The sequence below is a fragment of the Pipistrellus kuhlii genome, unplaced genomic scaffold, assembly GCF_014108245.1.
Source record: "Pipistrellus kuhlii isolate mPipKuh1 unplaced genomic scaffold, mPipKuh1.p scaffold_m20_p_1, whole genome shotgun sequence".
Classification (NCBI taxonomy): Eukaryota; Metazoa; Chordata; class Mammalia; order Chiroptera; family Vespertilionidae; genus Pipistrellus; species Pipistrellus kuhlii.
In genome coordinates, this window is record NW_023425404.1 from 134,321,084 (window position 1) to 134,344,393 (window position 23,310).

Consider the following 23,310-nt stretch of genomic DNA (forward strand, 5'->3'; position numbering starts at 1 on the left):
GTTCTTGGGATCCTCTAGTCTGCCATTGGATCTCTGTATATTATTTTTTATTTCAGTTGGTGTACGTTTAATTTCTAGATGGTCCTTTTTCATATACTCGAGGGTCTCATTAAATTTATCAGCCTTTTCTAGGAAATTCTTGAAAAATCTTATAACTGTGGTTTTGAACTCTGTATCCATTCATTTGTTTTCTTTCTTTTCTTTTTTAAAATATATTTTATTGATTTTTTTTACAGAGAGGAAGAGAGAGGAATAGAGTTAGAAACATTGATCAGCTGCCTCTTGCACACCCCCCACTGGGGATGTGCCCGCAACCAAGGTACATGCCCTTGACTGGAATTGAACCCGGGACCTTTCAGTCCGCAGGCCGATGCTCTATCCACTGAGCCAAACCGGTTTTGACCTCTTCCGTTTTTTTCATTTGTGATCTGTTTCCTTGTCTCCTCATTTTCACTGCTTCCCTGAGTTGGTAGGGTGGATTTGTGTGCTAGGTGTCCAATAGATCAGCCTCCCAGTTACCTGAGGTGGACACTCTTGGTGCACCCCTTTGTGGACTGTGTGTACAACCTTGTTGTAGTTAAGCCTTGATTGTTGTTGGTGTCACACGGGGGAATTGACCTTCAGGCCATTTGGCTGTAAGGATCCGCCGTGTCTATAATGGAAGAATTGCTGTGCTGGAGACACACTTAATAGGCAGGACTTCTTCCAGTGGGGCTTTGGTGCTCACTGAGTCTGCCTCTTGAATGTGTCAATTATGGATGTGAGTAGTTGAAATCTGATGTCGTCTCACACAGGCCACTAGATACACTAGCTTCTGGATCTTCAATGGTGTGCAGGTCAGCTACTGTCTGAGGCCACCCAGCAGGAGCTACAGTGGGAAATACAGTTTTCTCCTCTTTGCTTGGAGTTCGGAGGTTTTGGAGCTATCTGATTGGAGCTGCAGTTCATTTGGTTAAGCTGGTATAGGGCATGTCATTTATATGCAAATGTCGCTGCAGGGAGCTTGGGTGTGTTTGTAGATTGTGAGGGGTTGGGTCTCAGGGTGTCACTAGGCTAGGGCATGGTAAACAGCGATGGCTGCCCGTCTGCCTTCTGTGTGTTTCCACTTTCCAAGTCCCCTTGTCCTGTGCTGCAGTAAACAATAATTGCTGGGTGCACCTCTAAAAAAGTAACACTCACTTTCTGACCCAATGGCCAACAATCCAATGTCTCCCCAGAAATTGGATTTCAGAGTAATTGAGAGCTTGTCTCTCTTTGGGTTGCAAAAAAGCAGCACATCTATTGGCCTAGCACCAGCTCGATTCTCGTGCCTCAGTACCTCAGCTTTTCAGCCCTTGTGCGTGTTTTACTGCTCTTTTCTTTCTTTCTTTCTAGTTGTAGAACTTCCATTCAGCCAGCTTTCCTGTTGTTCTGAGTGATAGATGTTTTGTCTTTAGTTGTAGTTTTGAAATTGTTGTGCGAGGCAGCAGTTTAGGTGTATACCTAGGCCACCATCTTGGTTTCTCTTGAATTTGATTTTTCATCAGTAAACGGATCTCTTTTAAACCCCAGGTATACCCTGTTCATTTTTCCTATCTGTATCATTTCTCATTACATGTCTCTTTACCAAACTGTAAGTCCATCAAGATAAGAAACTGTTCTGTCTATCCCTTATACATACTTTCTAAATAGAAGGAATTAGATTAATTCAACTAGTACATAATTATTTTACAGAGCTCTGGGGGTTAAATGAGCTATATTAAAGTGTCAAAATTATAACACTTTTTATTTGCCTAACACACAGAATGGGCATAGTGAAAAATTCATTTTAACACTATGTGCATTCTCTAGTCACTCTAAATTTTTAAATACATCGTTGTCCAAGGGCAATTAAGCAATTTCATATTTTCTGTTATCTTAAAATGCTGACTCTGTCATCACTGTTGATTGGTGTTGATCAGTGGTTTTCATAATATCTGCATTTAAATCTTGGTTCTGTGATACATTATTTGTACACTTGACGGTTTTAAATTTCTTCTTTAACCCCCTCTTTATTCATCCATAAACTGGGGAGTAATGATATCTTTTCTTAGTATTGGTTAAATTAATGTAAAATCCTAACAAGTAGTTTCATACTAATGTTGTATATAATATTTATTTACAATCAAATTCTAATAAGCAAAACAACAAAGGAGAAAGAATACTGCTATAACTTGAAAATTTGTTTTCTGTTGAAATGTAAGGGGAAAATCCACATTGTTTTTCAAATCTAGTAATTTTGTGTATTGATTTGCTGTGGAAAATTCATTATGCTTTTGTTTTATGTTTTTTTGTTTTGTTTCATTTTTTTATTAAATTATTATCTGTGTACATATTTTAACATTGCCCCCCCACCCCATCCCCCCTTCAGTATGCTTTTGAAGAAAAAACTGTCATGGTGTTAAATGAGAAGTTTAGGGAATGAAATTATCTTTAAACAACCTATTTGTTTCTATTCTTATATTGAAGGTAGTTGTATGTTACCTGCAATAGCTAACATTTTGGTTTGCCAGTGGCCAGGATGATAACAAAACCGTTTGTGTGTATATTATTATCATTCTACAAATGTAAGAATTTATTTTCAAATTACAGTTTGTTTAATAATATTGCATATTGACTATTGCTAAGTATAATATTCTTTTGTGAAAATCAGGACCTAGAACACTTGTGTTTCTGGATAATTTAAAAAATTCTTTTGTGACTTATGTAAAATAGGATTTAAATAAGTTAACGTTCATTGTTCTATAGGTAATTTTGATTGTCTTTCCTTTTATATGAGCTGAATTCTATGTAATTTAACCTTTTATTGCAGTGTAAGTAGTAGGTAATTTTGTTTTGTTATTAGAGAAATGCTTAGAAAATTGAATTGTTACATTTGGATTATTTAGCAGTAATAATTTTAAGTACCAGTTAAGCATATTTTTTTCCCCACAGAATGACAGCCCATATCAAGGTGGTGTATTCTTTTTGACAATTCATTTTCCTACAGACTACCCCTTCAAACCACCTAAGGCAAGTATCCCTCCTCCCCAAAATCTGTTAGTGTAGATTTATATTTTATTTCAGAGGAATAGAGTGTTTTTAATAATAGAGAACAGATTGACAGTTGTGGCGGGGGGGGGGGGGGGCGGTATCTGGCTGGATGAAAAAAAAAAAAGGTGAAGAAATTATGCAAAAAAATAATAATAATCTTATAGACACAGATAACAGTAAGATGATTACCAGGTTACCAGAGGAAAGGGTGAGGGGGGAAGGTAGAAGAGAGTATAGGAGGGATAAATGGTGATGGAAAGAGACTTGAAATGGTGAATACACAATACAATATATAGATGTTGTATTATATAGTATTGTACACCTGAAACTTAATACAATTTTATTAGCCAATGACACCCCAAAAAATATAAAAGGAAATTGGGGTTGTGCATAATGTTATATATAATGGATAAGAATAATTGAGGCAATATATATATATATATTGAATTGAGTCACTGATAAAGAATGCTGGCTCTTAATATTTAGTTAAAACAGCAGCTAGAGCCGGGACCGGTTTGGCTCAGTGGATAGAGTGTCCGCCTGCAGACTGAAGGGTCCCGGGTTCGATTCCGGTCAGGGGCATGTGCCTTGGTTGCGGGCGCATCCCTGGTGGGGAGTATACAGGAGGCAGCTAGTTGATGTTTCTCTCTCATCGACGTTTCTAGCTCTCTGTCCCTCTCAATTCCTCTCTGTGTAAAATCAATAAAATATATTTAAAAAAATAAAAAATAAAAAACAGCAGCTAGACCTGGATTTGAATTTTGTAAATGGAAGTAAGGAACACCTTATCTTTAATGTTGTCAGGCTCAAATATGCTATGTAGGGCCCCCCCTTTATTATTTTTATACAGATTTGGGTTATTAACCCTACTATCTTATAATAGATTTCCTGTATTCAGTTACAGGACCCATGTGCACATACTGCTGCAATTTAACTATCATTTTGCTAGCTTTTTAGGCAGAGTATAATTACTTTGGGAATTGAGTTTGCATACATAACTTTCAAAACTTAAAAGAGTTGCCTATTGTACTCACAGAGGTGGGCTGGTTTACAGGTATCAAAAACATATACTTTATTTTTCAAAGCAGTTGACATAAATTCAACCTATGCAGATAACTTTAGGAGAGGCTATACATATAGAACATTGACACTTCACTAGGACCATCTTCACCATCATCTTATGGATGCAACGTAACATTTACTTTATTTTATTTATTTATTTATTTATTTATTTTAAATATATTTTATTGATTTTTTACAGAGAGGAAGGGAGAGAGATAGAAAGCTAGAAACGTTGATGAGAGAGAAACATCGATCAGCTGCCTCTTGCACACCCCCTATTGGGGATGTGCCCGCAACTCAGGTACATGCCCTTGACCGGAATCGAACCTGGGACCTTTCAGTCCGCAGACCGATGCTCTACCACTGAGCCAAACCGGTTTCGGCTCAACATTTACTTTAGATGAAACACCTATGATATTCAAAGGTGTATACTGTATTTTATGTACAGTGGAAATGCAAAGTCAAATCTATACTTTTATAACGCGATACCTTAATTAGCTGGTCTATAAATTTTGGTTTACAATCAGCAATTTCTTTATTTTTTTAGGGTTAAAATAAAAATACCCTTCAGTTACTCTTTGATACTTACAACATGGTAGCAGTTATTCTTTGATACTTACAACATGGTAGGACCAAAGATAACCTTCAGAACATTCACTGTACCATTGAGAACCTCATCTTGAACAATTCACTTCTCAACCTGATAACCCTTTCATACTGATACCTGTATAATTACGCACACATCTCTCAAATGACAAAGGAGAGAATGTGCATTCAAATATGAGTTGAGATCTCAGGATTTATTTATACTGTGAATATTTTTGTGCTTTTTGCTTTTGCTTATAACTGTTAAATTTTCGTTTCTTATTGCACGTTTCCTTTTCATTAAATTTTCATTGACATTTCATGTTCTTTTTTTTAAAGTGTTTATAGATTAACAGTACAATAGATATGTACTATATATAATAAAGGTTAAAATGGAATCATTTGAGGCTCTGGGACATATTCAATTTACATTATTTCTAACGGGGGGGGGGGGGGGGTTCTGTTTTGGAACAACCTAACAGAATCAATTAATTCGAGAAACGAGATTCCAGTGTAATTACTCTTGCCCCAAAGTTATATTTTCTATTTTTTTTAAAAAAGAGGGACTCTTAAAGGATTTTTGATGAGAATATGAAGATCAGTTTCTGTAATTTTTGGTCTTTTTATGTATATAAATTTAGGTTTTAGCCATTTGATTTCTAAGAACTATTACAATATTTTAAGCCTTGCTAAAAGTCTTCTCTCTACCTAAGTTAGGATACTTGTTTTTGTTTGGGAGAAATGCCTAAAGGTTTTTTACTTATTTTAGGTTGCATTTACAACAAGAATCTATCATCCAAATATTAACAGTAATGGCAGCATTTGTCTCGATATTCTAAGATCACAGTGGTCTCCTGCATTAACTATTTCTAAAGGTAAACTACTTTAAAAGAATAGTCTTAAACTGCTCTGATTTTCTAATAATTAAAGGAGTTTTAGTTTTGCACCTACTTGTCTGAGTATTCCGACTTCTTGGTAAGAGTATTCCATCATCTTTGTTCTTTTAGCATTATTGATTAAAGAGATTTTGTGGGAAGAAGGTAAAATTCAAGTTAGGGTGTTGGGGCATTGTTTTCAAATAATAAAAGCAAAGTTTATTTTAATTGATTTCTGTAGTATTTTTCAATCTTAAGCTACTTGTACTTCTCACTTGCTACTTTTTGTCTTTGAACTAAAATGGCATATCTAAATTTAATAGAGCTTTTAAATTTTGAGTTTCCAGTACCAGATAATTTTGATTTTGTTGTTCTGTGTTAATTAAGATTAAAAATATTTTGATAAACCTTTATTAAGCCCTTTTTTTAAAAAAAAATTAGGTATGTGTTATGTGAATATGGTAGTTCGTTACTACTTAATAACAGTCTAAAATTAGAAAATTCTTGGAAGTCTCTCTAGATCAGTTCTGCTTTTCTACCTTTAATAGGGATTTATTATGTGACATCTCTAATATGTTGTCTGGTCTTTGAATGAATATTCCAGATGGAGATATGGAGTATCTCTCCATCTTTATCTCCTTTTTTTATTTCACTTTCACCCCACAGATAAAAATCACCTACCACAAAACTACTTAATGAGAAGGAAGTCTGCCTTCAAGTAATTTTCAGTTTTTGGTATTGGCTTAGCATTTCTTAAGTACACAAAATTAGGTTTTTAATGAGTATGGTAAATGCAAACTGAAACAGGGTGTAAGACAGGATATCATAAATTTTTCATATGTTTGTACAATGCATTTGAATCTCCTTAAGAGAGAGTATAGTATTTCTCAAACTTTTGACTAGAATTATTTTGGGTGAAGAGAAGAACAACTAGCTGCCATAATTTTTTCAAGTGTGACCTGATTTTAAGACCTGTTTTCACCTTTTTAGATGAATTTCCATTTTCTTTCAATTTAGGCTCTCTTACCCACCAGGCACCTGGTACCTAGTACAGTAGGTGCCAAGTTTTTTTTGCCATTGCTGGGAATGCACTATTATAATGAACATATATTTCTATAAGTGCAGGCTGAGTTTTATATCTGCTCCCTTGCACTTGGGTTTAAGATTATATTTTCTGTGATAATATATTGATGTTTTTTATGGTATTTTCTTTGTCGTCATTTTAAGATTGTCATACCCACTTCAAGTTTTTATATCTGAAAATTCCATAACATCTTGCACAATGTCTGGCACATTCCAGGCATTTAAAATGACAGATCTATGATGCTTGACATCTTCTATGTTAAATAGAATAAGGGTAAGAGTTAGTATTGAAAGCTCATTTAGTAATAGACCATGGTGTTGTTTCATTTAGTCAGTACTTTTGGGTATATGGCCTCCACCTTCTAAATTCAAGGGAAGAAAACATATTGTCAGTGGAGCAGCTAGGAGTTTTTGTGTAACTTCTTAGGGGAGGACAGGATAGAACGGATTTTTATTTATTATACACTGTATAGCTAAGAAGAGTATCGTATGGATGTTCCCCAAATATAGTCTTATTAAAGCCATTTTTCTCCATCAGAGTACTAAGAAATTTTAGTGACTTAAATCCTAATGCCACCTATTTAAAAAAATAACAGTGGCATTATTTGACTACCTTGGAACTCGAGTTTGACAATATTTTAATAGCCAGTACTAACGTTAACCCAACAAAGCTCTATTTTTAGCTTTTTTTTTTTTTCTTCCCACCAGGGCCTTGTCTCCTGTGAAGCAAATATCTGTAAATATTTTTCTCATTGAGATGAAGATATAAACTGATAAAAGTTTTTTGAAGATTTAGGTTTATAATAGCTTTTGATTTCTAGTTTCAGACTGTTGTAGTCAGCAAAGATGCTTTATAAAATTTTAATCTTAAATTAATTGAAATTTGTTTTATGGCTTATGGTATACCTGTCTTAGAGAATGTTCCATGTACAATTAAAAAGAATGTGTATTCTGCAGTTTTTAGATGAACTGTTAAATATATATGTTAAGATCATCTGGTGAAATGTGACATTTCAGGCCATTGTTTTCTCACTGATTTTCTGTCTGGATGATCTATCCATTGATGTAAATGGGTATGATAATGTTTTTAAGTGCACTTTAAAATTCAAATCCCGATGCTGGGTAACCACATTTGTTTTCTTGCAGTTCTTTTATCCATTTGTTCACTGCTATGTGATCCAAACCCAGATGACCCCCTAGTGCCAGAGATTGCACGGATCTATAAAACAGACAGAGATAAGTAAGTATGTAGTAGTTTGCAATTTTTCTTAATGAGTTACATTTATATTCTGCTGTAAGTTGTGGCAATGCCAAGAAGACTTGACGCTTATTTCTGGTAAGATGATAGTCATCAGTAGGTTTTAGTTTGTGTGGCAGTAAACAATAGCCCCTCTAAAATGTTTTGTTTTCTAACATGTTCAATACTTTGCCACTTTAATTATTAACTTTTGGGGAAGAAAGCAAATTCTTCACCACAGTTATGTTTTGAAAATAATATTGGTACTATTTTTAAATTTTGGTCTAAATTTCTCAAATATTTGAACTATTTTTATGTGCAACTTTATTATAACTTTTGTATTATAATTAATGCTAAGTATACTTGTTCAATTAGGTACAATAGGTTAGCAAGAGAGTGGACAGAGAAATACGCTATGTTGTAGGGTAAGAGGATCTGCACTCTATGGTGCGCTTATTCATGGTACTGCCAGCACTTGAGTGCTGCATGCTTTAAGGCACTGTATTAACTAACAAATGGTAACCAATGTGGCAGTTTTCTGAAAATGGTTCTTTAACTGCTTGATCTCTGTTTAGCTTGAAAGAATACCCAGTAGTTATTGCTTGAGAGTATTTTTGCATGAGAAAGTAGTTATGTAGCACTAGTAAAAAATGAAATTTAAATAATATTTCAAACCTCCATGGTGTTTAAATTTTAAGATTGGTATATGTTAAACTTCATACCAACACTATATGGAATGTCATGATGTAGTTTTTAGATTTTGCTGAGACAATAATGTAAGTGGGGTGGGGGAGGACTTTAAATTAAACCTACGCTTTTTATTAAGCCTATGCCTATAAACTAAATGTTCATTACTGACATGCATGCATTAGTGTCAGCTCTACTTTGTGACTCCCTATATGCTAAGTGAAACCTTTGTTTAAAAGTGCTGGCTTTTTGAGAGGGTATCCTTAAATAAAAGTAACCATGAATTGGTATAAAGAACTTCTATGTGTTAAAGTTGAGAAAAGTGCTTGAACTATGTTTAGTTCTTGGTTTGAAATGAAGCTTAGTTAATACTTAATAAAGTTCAAAACTTTAATTATCAGTTCTGTGCCCTTTGACATATATTCATTTCTTAAGGCTATCATTCTATTTTTTGTTGCTTATATAAGACTATGGCATGGGTGTAATGGAGAAATTGATGGCATTTATCAATATTAGTGATCTTCCTCAGCATAAATAACCTTGCTTTTGTGTGAATTACCTGTTGACTTTTTAAGCAAAGTTATTTCCAGTATTACCTAGAGATTCCCATTCATCTCGTCTCAAGTGGGATGTTATTTCCAATCACTTGCACTATTTGAAAATAACCCAAGTGTTAAACATACCACTCACATTCCATTCACACCAGCCTCTTGAAAACTACTCTTTTACCATCCTCTCCAATGTCTTAATCTTTTGCCTGTGCTTAAGTCTGATATTACTCGGGGTCAAAGTCTAGGATTCTGATAAAATGGGTTAGTTAACTTTTGTTTGGCTTTGATGGAAACTTCTATAGATGTACAGAATATGTGGGCTGTTCTGACAACTCCACAATGAACTGTAAAATTTTTTAAACGTTAAAATTAGTTGGAATGGATACTAACTATAGATTTTCTAAGAAAACATTAGCTCACTTGGTAATGCAGATAAAAGATCTTTGATTTTTGTTAGCTTCCCCAGTCTCAGTGCTACTTTATTGTGTTTATTAAAATACTACATTTAGTGTTTTGGAGGCATAAGGTCCTTATTTTCCACAGTGCTTTGAATACCAATACTATTTCTCCCTGTTTGCTTTATTCCAATCACAGCTATTAATTAGATGACTTTATGATTAGTCTGGAGGTAAAATAGAAGTCTTTCCCTTTTACATATTAATTCTTTTAACTTCTCAAATAATATATTCTTTATTTACAGGTACAACAGAATATCTCGGGAATGGACTCAGAAGTATGCCATGTGATGCTACCTTAAAGTCAGAATAACCTGCATTATAGCTGGAATAAACTTTAAATTACTGTTCCTTTTTTGATTTTCTTATCCGGCTGCTCCCCTATCAGACCTCATCTTTTTTAATTTTATTTTTGTTTACCTCCCTCCATTCATTCACATGCTCATCTGAGAAGACTTAAGTTCTTCCAGCTTTGGACAATAACTGCTTTTAGAAACTGTAAAGTAGTTACAAGAGAACAGTTGCCCAAGATTCAGAATTTTTTAAAAAAAATGGAGCATGTGTATTATGTGGCCAATGTCTTCACTCTAATTTGGTTATGAGACTAAAACCATTCCTCACTGCTCTAACATGCTGAAGAAATCATCTGAGGGGGAGGGAAATGGAGGCTCAGTTGTCGCATCAAAGGAAACAGCATTATTCTAGCAGCATCCATTCTTGTTTAAGCCTTCCACTGTTAGAGATCTGAGGTTACATGATATACTTTATGCTCATAACTGATGTGGCTGGAGAATTGGTATTGAATTTATAGCATCAGCAGAACAGAAAATGTGATGTATTTTATGCATGTCAATAAAGGAATGACCTGTTCTTGTTCTACAGAGAATGGAAATTGGAAGTCAAACACCCTTTGTATTCCAAAATAGGGTCTCAAACATTTTGTAATTTTCATTTAAATTGTTAGGAGGCTTGGAGCTATTAGTTAATCTATCTTCCAATACACTGTTTAATATAGCACTGAATAAATGATGCAAGTTGTCAATGGATGAGTGATCAACTAATAGCTCTGCTAGTAATTGATTTATTTTTCTTCAATAAAGTTGCATAAACCAATGAGTTAGCTGCCTGGATTAATCAGTATGGGAAACAATCTTTTGTAAATGCAAAGCTGTTTTTGTATATACTGTTGGGATTTGCTTCATTGTTTGACATCAAATGATGATGTAAAGTTCAAAAGAGTGAATATTTTGCCATGTTCATTTAAAAGTGCACAGTCTGTTACAGGTTGACACATTGATTGACCTGATTTATGCAGAATTAATAAGCTATTCAGATAGTGTAGCTTTAGTATGCTGCACATGATACTGGCAACCCTGGAGTTCATAGATGGACTGGGGACCCAGCAGTTTTGAACATGTATATGGAATTGAAGAAATTTATTTTCCAGGTGCAACCCCCATCTAACTAAATTTTTTCTTCACCTTGTACACTTGACAGCTAAAAAAACAAAACAAAACCATAACATGGGAGTAATAATGGGTTTAAATTTACAAAATAAAGTACTGTTTGGTGTGGGAGTTGTCATGAGGCTATGTTGAAGTGACTTAACTATGTGGGATATTGAGTATCCATCGAAATGGGTTTGTTCAGCCATTTACATTAATGAGCATTTAAATGCAACAGATATCATTTCAGGTGACTTAACATGAATGAATAAAAGTCATTGCTATTGGATAATTTTTTGTTTGACAAGTGCTATGTGTGCCACTGATTTAATTTCTGTAGCAACAAGGGCATTATCATTCTTCACCCTTTCTAATTCTGACCATATAGTTTTTCCCTTTTCCTAGTTATTTTGATTTGCCCATTGCTTTCTTACAATCTGTATTGGATTTCTAGCACGTCTGTGACTTTTCTTCACTTCCACGTTTTTGCACTGCTTACACTTATGTGCAATCTTATTCCTTGTCTGCACAGATGTGGAAAGCTAGATATAAAATAAATGTTAAAGCTTGATTTTTATAAACATTTTAATATGTAGTTTGGACATGATTTATTGACTAAGGTTCTCTAAACTGGAAGTGAAATGCATGCCTTCCGAACATGTTCTGACTTTAATTCTGTAATAAGCATTTCATTGAGAAATATCAATCTAACAATTTTCCAATGAGTGATTTTTATTTTTATTCTTAAAAACTGACTCCAGGGTAGGTGTCATTTAAAACTTTTGGAATCAAATTGTAAAAAAGTTAACGTACTGCTCTCTACAAGCTAAGATACACTGTTCCTTGGCTCTATTTTCAAAATCACTACTTACTTTTGAGAATCTAGTCTCAAAAACACAGCTTTAGTGGGCATATCATTATTTAAAAGCCAACCATCAAACACCTCTGTGCTTGCTGGATCACTGATTTGCTTTCAAATTGACCTTTTTAGCCATAGACAACTCTTAAGTACTTATAGAGATGACTTTCTTACACCGTTGATTGTTTAACATTAGATGTGTCCAATTCTCTGTATATGACTTGATGCTTTCTACAACACTTCTATGCCACTTCTAAAGGAATGAGCCATAGAGGCTTCTCCAGGCTTAAGAGAACAGTAAGGCACATACCTGGAAATGAACAACATTTTTGGGTGTATGACACTGGACTTGAGATCATCTCCAAGGAAACTTCAAAAGAATCCAAGAATTGGCCCTTTTATCCCCACATGTTACTAGTGCCATGTGTAGGACTCAACGTGAATATTGGCAGATTAAAAGATGATTTTGGTTGTAAGTTTCCTATGTCTTTTAATGCACAATTAGTTTCTGTAACCTATGAGAATTACAGTCCAGTGGACTTGCTAATAGTAAATTATATTGTGAGTGGACTCCTTTTTCCTGGGCAAGTTGGCAATGTGATAATCATATTTTTTTAAAAATTATAGTTTGCTTTCTTGTGTGGGTGTACTCACAATTTTTTAAAGTATGAATTACAACTAGAGGTCTCAGGGGTAGAGAACACTCACTTTTTTTTTAATGGCTTAGTTGAAATACGCTTCAGATACTTAAACGCTGTATTAGTGATTTGGGGGGGGGGGGGTGTCACTCAAATTAGCCATGTTTTGTATTGGCATAACGAGCTGTTAAAATGATTGTTGATTACACTTTTAGGTGAATTTGTCTTCTATTTTATGAGGAACCCAGTGCAAGTCACTTAATATTGTCTAGTAACATCTGCATAACACTTGTAATAGCTAAGGTTAATTGAGCTTAAAGGAATTGTTACCATTAAAGTCTATTTAAAGACACTTGGTCTTACTCAGTAATTCCAGCTAACATGAAATTCACACTTTAATGTAAGTTCTGCTTTGAACATAGTTTATATAAAGAATTTAGGATAGTGATTCTCAAAAAATGATCCCAAAACCAGTAATGCCAGTATCTGGGAATTTTTTCTATCTTCACCTGAGGATGTTTCTATTAATATGAGAGACATTGGTCAGTTGTCTCCTGCAGGAGCCCTGACAGGATAAAACTAGCAACTTTTTGGTGCACAGGACAATGCTCTGACTAGCAAAACTACCTAGTCTGGACCATTTGGGGGGAAAAATTTTTAAACATATTTTGATTTTTTTTTTTTTTTTACTGAGAAGGGAGAGGGATAGAGAGACATCAATTAACTGCCTCCTGCACACCCCCTACTGGGTATGTGCCCACAATCAAGGTACATGCCCTTGACTGGAATCGAACTTGGAACTCCACAGGCCAAAGCTCTATCCACTGAGCCACTTTATAATGGAAATTTCCTAGATGCTACTGCAGGACTATTACTGGTTGAGAAACCATGGAGTGGCACCCAGTAGCCTGTTTTAAGCCAAGCAGATTCTGAAGTTTGTTCCTAGTTCTCTCTATAATGCAGTAATCCTTGTCCCTAGAGTTATTTTACAACTGCTATTTCATGGCTACAAGTATTTAGACTATGCCCAAGTAGTACATTTCCATATAATTGACAAATTTGTACTTTGAATTACAAATGTAGGCTGATTTATACATTTAAGATAATGTACTACAACTACAGACCCAATGCACAAAGGTTCATGCAAGAATGGGCCTTCCCCTGGCTGCCGGCTCGGGGGTGGCTGTGGCCCAGAGCTGCCTTTCTGCCTTACCATGGTGCCCAGAGGCCTGGAGAGATGGGTGGTGCGAAACCCCTGCATAATCACCATGGCCAAGATACAACCATCCAGGCTGCTCGTCTGCATATGCAAATTAACCTGCCATCTTTGTTGGGTTAATTTGCATACTCTTGGCTGGTGGGCATTGAGAAGGTATGGTCAATTAGCATGTTATTAATTAGGTTAATCTGAGTAACAACATGACATTCAAATTCATAACTAAGAGTGGGGGGGAGGGAGGGTATATTAGTAATTTAAATGGCTAGATATTGAAAAAGTAACCAGGTACAAAAGTGCTAAATGTTGGTTAGATAGTTGAACAAGGATTTGAATCCTGGCCTCATTCTGTGGTTTTTATGTCAGGCAATTTTTTTTTTTTTTTTAGTGAAAAAGATGTTAGGGCTGTTTGCAGTGTTACTGAAATTAAATCTAGCTTAAGGCAGCTGGTAAAACCTTTCAACGTAATGGGAAAAATAAATGGTAAAGGTGTTTGGAAACGGGATTTAAAAGCATGGCAGCTCCTGCTCCTTCCCCCACCCTCTATAAAATGGAGGAACTTAAAAGATCAAAACTACATTTTTTAGAAAAGATTGAAGTTGGTTGAACATTTGTTTTCTTTACAACTTTATAAATTACCAGTTAGATTATTTTCTGCTAACCTATAAGTACTTGCTTTGTTGCCTCATTTTGAATTTTTTATAATTAACTAGAACAGTGCTTCTGATAATTGTCTCCAAGTTGTACACTATTTCTAGATGAACTTTTTATTTTGAGCCTTTATTTTTTCGTATATTTTAGGAAATGGTTTTATGAAATAACATTTTCATTTATACATTTTATTGTCTGAGCCTCTGTGTAATCTCCATTCCTTGTTTATCATATCAAATTTAAATAATGTCAAGGCCAAACAATGGGAGTATTTTTATGCTCTATTGAAGAACACAGTTAACCACTGTCATTTGCTGACCTCCCAGCCATCTCTCCTGAACTGCTACCTGAAAGGGTACCTTTAAGAAGTCTAAAGCTGACTTGATATCTACATATAGATGTACACATGCATACCTGTTCGTGGCCTCAATAAATGACATTCAGTTGCACTGGCCCCAAAACTAGGCATCAACCTTGGTTTTTAAGTTTTATTCCGAACCTTCCTGTTTACCATATTCACTGCTGCCACAATGGTCTAAAGCTCCATTTCGGATTATTGCAATAGTTTACTGAGTGGTCTCCCAACTTCTTTGCAGCAATCTGTCCTACACACAACACCCAGCATAACCCTTCTAAACTATGTCATATCATCCTATCTGATTCAGAGTAATACCCAAAATACTAATAGCAATTTGCAGGCTGTATTGACTTCCCACCACTTCATTTCTAACCTGCTTGCCTCCAAGACTTCGCCCAACTCCCTCAGCTGTCACACATGCCTCCGCTGAGACTTGAGATGTTTGCCCTTGTTCTTCCCTTACCAGAATGATCTTACCTTAGATATCATGTGGCTATCTCCTAATTGTATTAGCCACCTTGCATGTAATATTTATTGTTTCTCTTCATCTTCGCCCCAGAAGGCAAACTATAAGAACAGGGCTTCGGTCTGTGTTCTATATCCCTCAGGGACTGGATGAGGACCTCGCACATTGTTACAGTGGTCACGTATTCAATAGTGAATATGAGCTTAACGGTAGACTTTACCAAATGTATTTCTTGCTTTATTTTAACTCCAAGAGGAAAAAGTGCAACGTGCTATAGAAAAATAAGTGGAACATTCTTTACTCTCTCTACTACAAGTTAAATACCACTATAGCAAATAGATGGACATTTCCATTTCTATCAGTATGGATAATTACCCTGATCAACTGTCTTGTGAAAGAAAAGGCAATGAAACATGCTGGGGGAAAAAACTTTTTAAAAATATATTTTTATTGATTTCAGAGAGAGAGAAACATCAATGATAAGAGAGAATCGTTGATGTCCTCCTGTATGCTCCCTACCAAGGGGGGTCGAGCCCACAGCCTGGGCATGTGCCCTGACTAGGAATCAACAGTGATCTCCTGGTTCATAAGTTGACAACTGAGCCTTGCTGGGGGGGGGGGGGGGGGGGGGGGGACACGACACACACACTTTATAAAAGAAGTAAAAAATAGGAGTGCTGTCAAGCCAAAAATAAATTGAAACCAATAACCCAAAGAGGAAGTAGAATATAACCAGAAGCCAGCTTACATCTTGAAAACAAGTCACTTAAAAACTAAGTGAACAGTACTTTCACTTTTGTGACCCTAGCAAACCCCACAATGCATCCAAAGAGTGGTGTCAAACAAGAAAAAAATCTATCCCTAATATATACAATGCGAAATTTGTGTGACTTGAACCTTAGTGGCAGGAGCATATGCAGCTCTCAGTATTTGTGAAGATTTGCACCCCTAACCCAGAAAACTCAAAACAGAAAATTTAAAGTCCCAAATCAGAGCAACCATAAGCTGCAGGAACTCACGGTAGGGCGGGTAGGGGGAGTAGAGGGGAACTTAGCACCATGAGTGGGAGCCATCTGACTTGTAAATATTTCAGACTTGAAAAGATCATCCAAATTGGAAAGGAAGAAGTAAAACTATATTCACAGATGACATGATATAGAAAATCCTAAAGAAAAAATTATTGGTGGCAAATGAATTCAACAAAGTTGCAGGATACAAAAGTCAATACAAAAAAAAATCAGTTTTATTTCTGTAACTATTAATGAACAATCCAAAAATGAAATTAAGAAAAATAGTTCCATTGATAATAGCATCAGGAAGAATAAAATACTTAACAAATTTAACCTAGGAAGTGCAAAACTTGTATACTGAAAACTACAAAACAATACTGAAAGAAAGGAATCCTAAATAAGACATCGGTCTCTGTTTCTGGCTAGTTGGGCAATCAGCAGAGGCAGTTAAGTAAGATCACCCTTGGTGAGAAAAAGCCAATGTTGTTAGGTCCATACATAGCCTTCGTCTCTGCTCCGATGACCAGATTCATATGCTCAGTGTGAAGAACTGGAGTGGAGCATAAGCTGCCTAAAATCCACAGGACCATCTTTTTGTGTACTTGATTGTCAAGAGCCTGCTACGTGGTACATGTTCTCTTGTGAGCAGTAATGTGAGACATAAAGAAACTGATGTATTGTGCCTACTCCGATAAATGGCCATGCATATAATATCCACCCAGACCTCAGTGTCACTTGTCTTTCAATGAAGACTTTTGGCTCTGTCAGTGAGTCAGTATATAACTGTAACTCAAACTACCTCTCCTTTCACATGAATTACAAAATTCAACGTATGTCTCATAACTGTGCACTGGAAAATTTCCCTTCACCAGTGTCATTCGGAGCCAATTCTTAGGTAGGGTTATTGTGTGGCAACCATCTATTTATGGCTAGTTCTAATATAGATCGCACTAGCCCACATGTGAACCAGACATCGATAGGTCAGCTGGTCATAAGGAACTCCCCAGGAGGTCATCCGTGAGATCACCAGAGCAACAGGGATAAGTGACATGGAAGGCTAGGCCACCTATTCATAGAATTCACATGCGTCTTCTAGACTTGGCTTGAGTCTCAATGTATCACTTCCTACAGACACTGAAACTTTGCTGCCCTTGCCCAGCTTTATTTCTTGGTTTACTGGATAATCCTGTATAGACATTTAGTATACAATAGTCAGATGTTTGGTCTTTACTAAGACCCAGTAGCACATTAGGACTAATTTTTTTTAACAGAGTAGTTCACTATGGTGAAATGCATAGTCTTGCTCCAGAAGATAAGGGCCTATACCGTGACTCCTAGTGGAGCTTGCCTCAAATTCCATATATCTCTCATGGATATTTCCAACACTATCAGAACTTCGAGATCATATGACATAAATGTGACTTTTCAGGCCTCACCATAGACAACTACAAAGGCCTGTAAATATTATATTTCAAATAATTCATAGACAAACTGAGAGGCCTCATAGGGGCAAGCTGTCCTCCCACTGCAGACCTAGTGCACAGCCCAAGTATCGTGATCTCCCAAGGGAGTAGTAGTTGAAGTACTGTTGAAGCTCCTCTGGCTGTTCATGCTCTTCACACACGGTATTTACCTTCCTAGCCCCAGTGCCTTCATTACTAGGTAGCTTTATGTGAGGCATTAGGCAGGGGTCTTCCTCAGGTGTATCGGCTGAAATCTCCTAATGGTGGAAAACGTTGAATACATTTATCTCTACTTGGACTCAGTACCTAGTAATTTTTTGCTTCTGGCCCTTCCTCCTCATTCTTTACACCTCCACCCCCACCCCAGGGTCTATAAAACAGCCATGACCTTTTTGTTAAGGGCTCTCTCAACAGTGAACCAACCCCCACATCTAGGCTGATTCACCTGACCCTTGACCAGTGTGCCTGCCATTTTACAGAGAAAATGAAACTGAAGAGTTGGCATATTATCCAGTTTTTAGTCTCTTGCTTATACTATCACAGTAAAGGAGTCATGGCTTCACTATTACTTTTATTTTTTACTCCTTGTTGCTTTAATTAGCTGCTCCAACACCTGACAGCTCAGCTCTCTTTCCCAACTGAAAACTAGCTTTTGATAACTAGTTTTTAGAAGAACAAAATCCTCCAACTTTGTTCTGCAGTATTAGTGATTCTGGATCTTTTGCTTTTCCATATAAACTTTAGAATCCATTTGTCAAACCCACAAAATAACTGGGTTGGGTTTGAATTGGGACTACCTTGAATCTATAGGTTAAGTTGGGAATAGCTGACATCTTAACAATATTGAGTCTTCCTATTTGTGAACATGGAATTTATTTGTAGTTTTTCTCATATAATTATTATACATTTTTATTAAATTTATACTTAAGTGTTTCATTTTCTTCTGGAGTGCTAAAGTAACCAGTGTGTTTTTAACTTCAAATTCCAATTCTTCATTGCTGGTAAATAGGAAAATGATAGATTTTTATATATTAACCTTGTATGCTGCAACCTTGCTATATTAGTGCCAAGAGTTTTATTAATTCTTTCAGATTTTCAGCATATACAACCATGTCATCTACAAACAAAGATAGCTTTACAACTTCCTTGCCAATCTGTATACTATTTACTTTCTTTTATTGTTTTATTGCATTAGCTAGGACTTCCAGTATGATGCTGGAAAGGAGTGATGAGAAAGGACATACTTGCCTTATTCCTGATTTTAGTAGAAAAGCTTTTAGTTTCTCATCATTGAGTAAAACAAGTGTAGTTTTGTGTAGATATGCTTTATAAAGTTGAAGAAAATATTAATAAAAATCAATAAACATCTGGCCCTCTACTCTAATTTGCAAAGAATTTTTATCAAATGGATGTTGAGTTTTGTCAAGTGCTTTTTCTGATATAGTCATGTAATTTTTAATTTTTTCTACTGATATAGTCATGTAATTTTTATTTTTTAGCCTGTTGATGTGATGAATTACATGAATTGATTTTGAATGGTGAATCCACCTTGAATACCCAGAATAAATCCCACTTGGTCATGAGTGGATAATTCTTTTTATATAATATGTTATTGATTCCCTAGTATTTTGTTATGGATTTTTCTATTTATGTTCATAAGAGATCTTGGTTTGTAGTTCTCTTTTCTTGTAATGTCTTTGTCTGGTTTTAGTATAGAGCAGGTGTCGGCAACCTGCGGCTCCGGAGCCGCATGCGGCTCTTTTGAAGCATTGCTGCGGCTCCCAGCAGCAGGGCCGATAGCAGGGGCGGGGCGGGGCGGGGCGGGGGGTGGGGGGTGGGGGGGCTGTATCACTTACCTCCACCGCCTCCGGCGCTCCCGGTGCTCTGTGTGGCAGGTTGCAGGCGACTTAGCATCGCTAGGCAACCACAGCGTCCCTGTCCTGGCCCAGCCTCCTCCCTCACATCACAGCATGAGGGGAAAGAGAGGTACTGACAGAGGGGACACTGAAAAATAATAATAATAAAAAAGCAATAAAGAGAAAAAAGGGAGAAGGAAAAAGAAGACAGAGAGTACAGAGAGGACTGGAGAAAGAGAAAAGGGGGGCTTGGAGTGTGACTGTCACTGGGAGTAGAGCCTGTACAGTGAGTGGAAAGCATATATTCTGACCTCCTGCTCCACAACAAGGTCCGGTGGCTGTCCAGAGGTGAGGTGCTAAAACGCTTTGTCGTATGTTTGGAAGAAGTAAAAACTTTCCTGTCCAGCAAAGAGCTCACCTTTGCTGAGCTGAAACAACCAGAGTGGCTGGAAAAATTACATTTTATGGTAGACATGACAGCACATCTAAACACACTAAATACAACCCTTCAGGGGAAAGGAGGCACAGCCCTGCACATGCTGGAGGAGGTTTTGGCATTCGAGCACAAGTTGACAGTGTTTGTCAAAGATTTACAGAGAGGTACACTGTCTCACTTTCCCTCTTTGAGAGAGTTCAAACAAAGTCATGATACGATAAATTTGGAATATTTGAAGTCCGCAATCTCCACAATGCAAAGTTCGTTTGGGAAACGATTCTGTGAGTTCAGAGAGGAAAAAACCACATTATCCTTCCCTGTCACTCCCCTGGCAATCGATCCGTTCCTATTGAATATGACTGCATTTGCAGGTGTAAGTCAACCTGATCTTGAGGTGGGACTGGCCGATATAGCCGACAAAGATATATGGGTGTCCAAGTTCAAATGCTTGGCCGCTATTCTTGAGGATGTTGCCCGTCAGAAGGCCATTCTGGCTCAGAATCATAAATGGAGTGATATTGAAAACCTTTCCAAATAGGACAAACTTGTATTCGAAATATGGAATGCCATCCCCAACACTAATATAAACATGAAAAAGTATGCATTTGGAGTCCTGTCGATCTTCGGCTCCACATATGTATGTGAGCAGGTCTTCTCCAACATGAACTATATTAAAAACAAACATCGATCACGCCTCACAGATGACAACTTGCAAGCCTGTGTGAAAATGAAGGTAACATCTTACAGCCCTGATGTGCAGACACTGTGCACTGAGGTTCAGGAGCAAAAATCCCATTAACCAGGTAAATTAAATATTTTAATTAGGTATTAATTTGCAAAAAATATATTTTACATTGTTAAGTGAAAAAGTCTTTTTTTTTCTTCAGATTGACAGCTAACTGCATGATCTGGTATATAGCATTAAAGTAAGAAACAATATATGCAGTGTTATATTTGTTTTAAATGTCGCAATGGTTTTGCGGCTCCCAGGTTTTTTTTTTCCTTCGGAAATGGGTCCAAGTGGCTCTTTATGTCTTAAAGGTTGCCGACCCCTGGTATAGAGCAATGTTGACACCATAGCATGAGCCAGGAAGTATTCCCTCTGTTTCTATCTTTTGGAAGAGGCTGTAGAGAATTGGTATAATTTCTTCCTTAAATATTTGGTAGAATTTAGCAGTCAACCATTTGCGTCTGATGCTTTCTGTTATGGAAGGTTATTAATTATTTATTCAATTTCTTAATATATATATATAATGGCCTATTCAGATTACCCCTTCCTCCTTGAGTGAGTTTTGGTATGTTCTGTATTTCAAGGAATTTGTTCATTTGAAATAGGCTATCAAATTTGTGTTGTTCATAGTATTTATATCCATATCTATGTGATCTGTATTGATGTCATTTCTGATATTAGTTTTTTGTGTCTTCTATATTCCTATCTCCCCCCTTAGCCTGGCTAAATGCTTATTGATTTTATTAATCTCTTTTAAAAATCACATTTTGGTTTTGTTGATTTTCTCTGTTGATTTGCTATTTTCTATTTCATTGGTTTCTCCTCTAATTTTTATTTCTTTTCTTTGGCTAACTTTGGATTTAATTTGCTCTTCTTTTTCTAGTTTTCAAGGTGGAACATTAGATAATTAATTTTAGGTCTTTCCTTTTTTTCTAATATATACATTTTCAATTATGTAAATTTCACTCTAAGCACAGCTTCCACTATGTCTTACAAATTTGGTAAGTTGTATTGCTATTTAGTTTAAAATACTTAAATTTCTCTTTATTATTCATCTTTGAGCTATGTGCTATTTAGAAATGCATTAATTGCACAGCTTTTTGAGATTTTCTAGCTATCTTTTGGTTGTAGATTTCTAGATTAATTATATTGTAGTTTAAGAGTATATGTTATATAATTTCTATTATTTTAAATATGTTAATGTGTGTTCTATGATCCAAATTATGGTCTACCTTGGTAAATGTTCTATGTGAAGTTGAAGTTGAGCAAAATGTGTATCTAATGCCATTGAAGAAAGTAGTCAATACATATCAATTATATCTAGTTGAGTTTAGATATGCCATTTAGTTCAATTATATCCTTACTATTCTGCTTGCTAGATCTGTCTATTATTAATAGGTGGGTGCCAACAAAATTAGTGGATTCATCTTTCACCCATCCAGTTATGTTAGTTTTTTAGTCATATTTTGATGCTCTGTTGTTAGGCACATCACATTAAGGATTGTTATATCTTCTTAGAGAATCATCTCCTTTATCATTATTTAATGCCTTTCTTTACCTTGATAGTTTTCTTTTCTCTGAAGTCTGTTCACTATGAAGTCAATATAGCTACTCCAGCATTCTTTTGCTTGGTATTAGCAAGGTATGTCTTTCTTTATTCCTTTACTTTTAATCCATATCTGTCATTATATTTAAAATAGTTTTCTTATAGATAGCATATACTTGGCCTTGTATCTATAGTATATGAAGTTTGTATCTATAGTATATGTATGTACTCTATAGCTTCACCACCCTAAAAATCCTCTGTCCTCTGCCTGTGTATCCCTTTCTAAACCCTGGCAACTATTAATCCTTTTACTATCTCCATAGCATTGCCTTTTTGAGACTGTCATTTAATTGGAATCATACAATAAATAGCCTTTACAGATTGAACCCTTCCCCTTTATAATATGCACTTAAGTTTCATCCCTGTATTTTTATGACTTGATAGTTCATTTCTTTTTGGCACTGGATGTTATTCCATTGTCTAAACTTACCACAGTGCATTTATCCACTTACCTATTGAAAAGATACGTTGGTTGCTTCCAGATGTTAACAATTATGAATAAAACTGCTATAAACATCCATGGGAGTGTTTTCATGTGGACATTACTTTTCAACTCCTTTGGGTAAATACCAAGCAGTGTGATTGCTGGATCATATAGTAAATGCTTGTTTCATTTTGTAAGAAACTACCAAAATGTCTTCTAAAGTGGCTTTACCACTTTTGCATTCCCATTAGCAATAAATAAAGAGTTTTGACCACATCTCTGCCAGCATTTGGTGGTGTCAGTGTTTAAAATATTTACTATTCTAGTAGTTGTGTAGTAGTTTTAATTTACATTTCCTTGATGATATATGATGTGGAACATCTTTTCATATGCTTATTTGCCATCTGTTTCTTTTTTTTTTAATTAAAAAACAAAACAAACCTTTGACACGGTTACAGATGTCCTCATCCCCTCCACCCCTGTTTGTCCACCTCCATCCAGCCCCTGCCACTCCTCCCTTGGCCTTCACCACTCTGCTGTCTGTGTCCATGGCTATGCAGGTATGT

The 23,310-nt window shown here is 36.0% G+C and overlaps 1 protein-coding gene across 4 annotated transcripts in view; it reads left to right on the forward strand.

Annotated features, from left to right (window-relative positions):
* Positions 1-10,699, forward strand: part of UBE2D3 (ubiquitin conjugating enzyme E2 D3) — a 33,976-nt gene extending 23,277 nt beyond the window's left edge. For 2 of the 4 annotated variants that reach the window (XM_036410404.2, XM_036410390.2), the window contains exons 4-7: positions 2,953-3,030; positions 5,468-5,573; positions 7,803-7,896; positions 9,832-10,699. In XM_036410404.2, the coding sequence (XP_036266297.1) occupies positions 2,953-3,030; positions 5,468-5,573; positions 7,803-7,896; positions 9,832-9,877 (324 nt within the window). In that variant the 3' untranslated portion in view covers positions 9,878-10,699. Of the gene's footprint in view, positions 1-2,933; positions 3,031-5,467; positions 5,574-7,802; positions 7,897-9,831 lie in introns of all 4 variants that reach the window. The other 2 variants (XM_036410418.2, XM_036410423.2) reach the window with 1 other exon arrangement.
* The last annotated feature ends 12,611 nt before the right edge of the window (positions 10,700-23,310 follow it).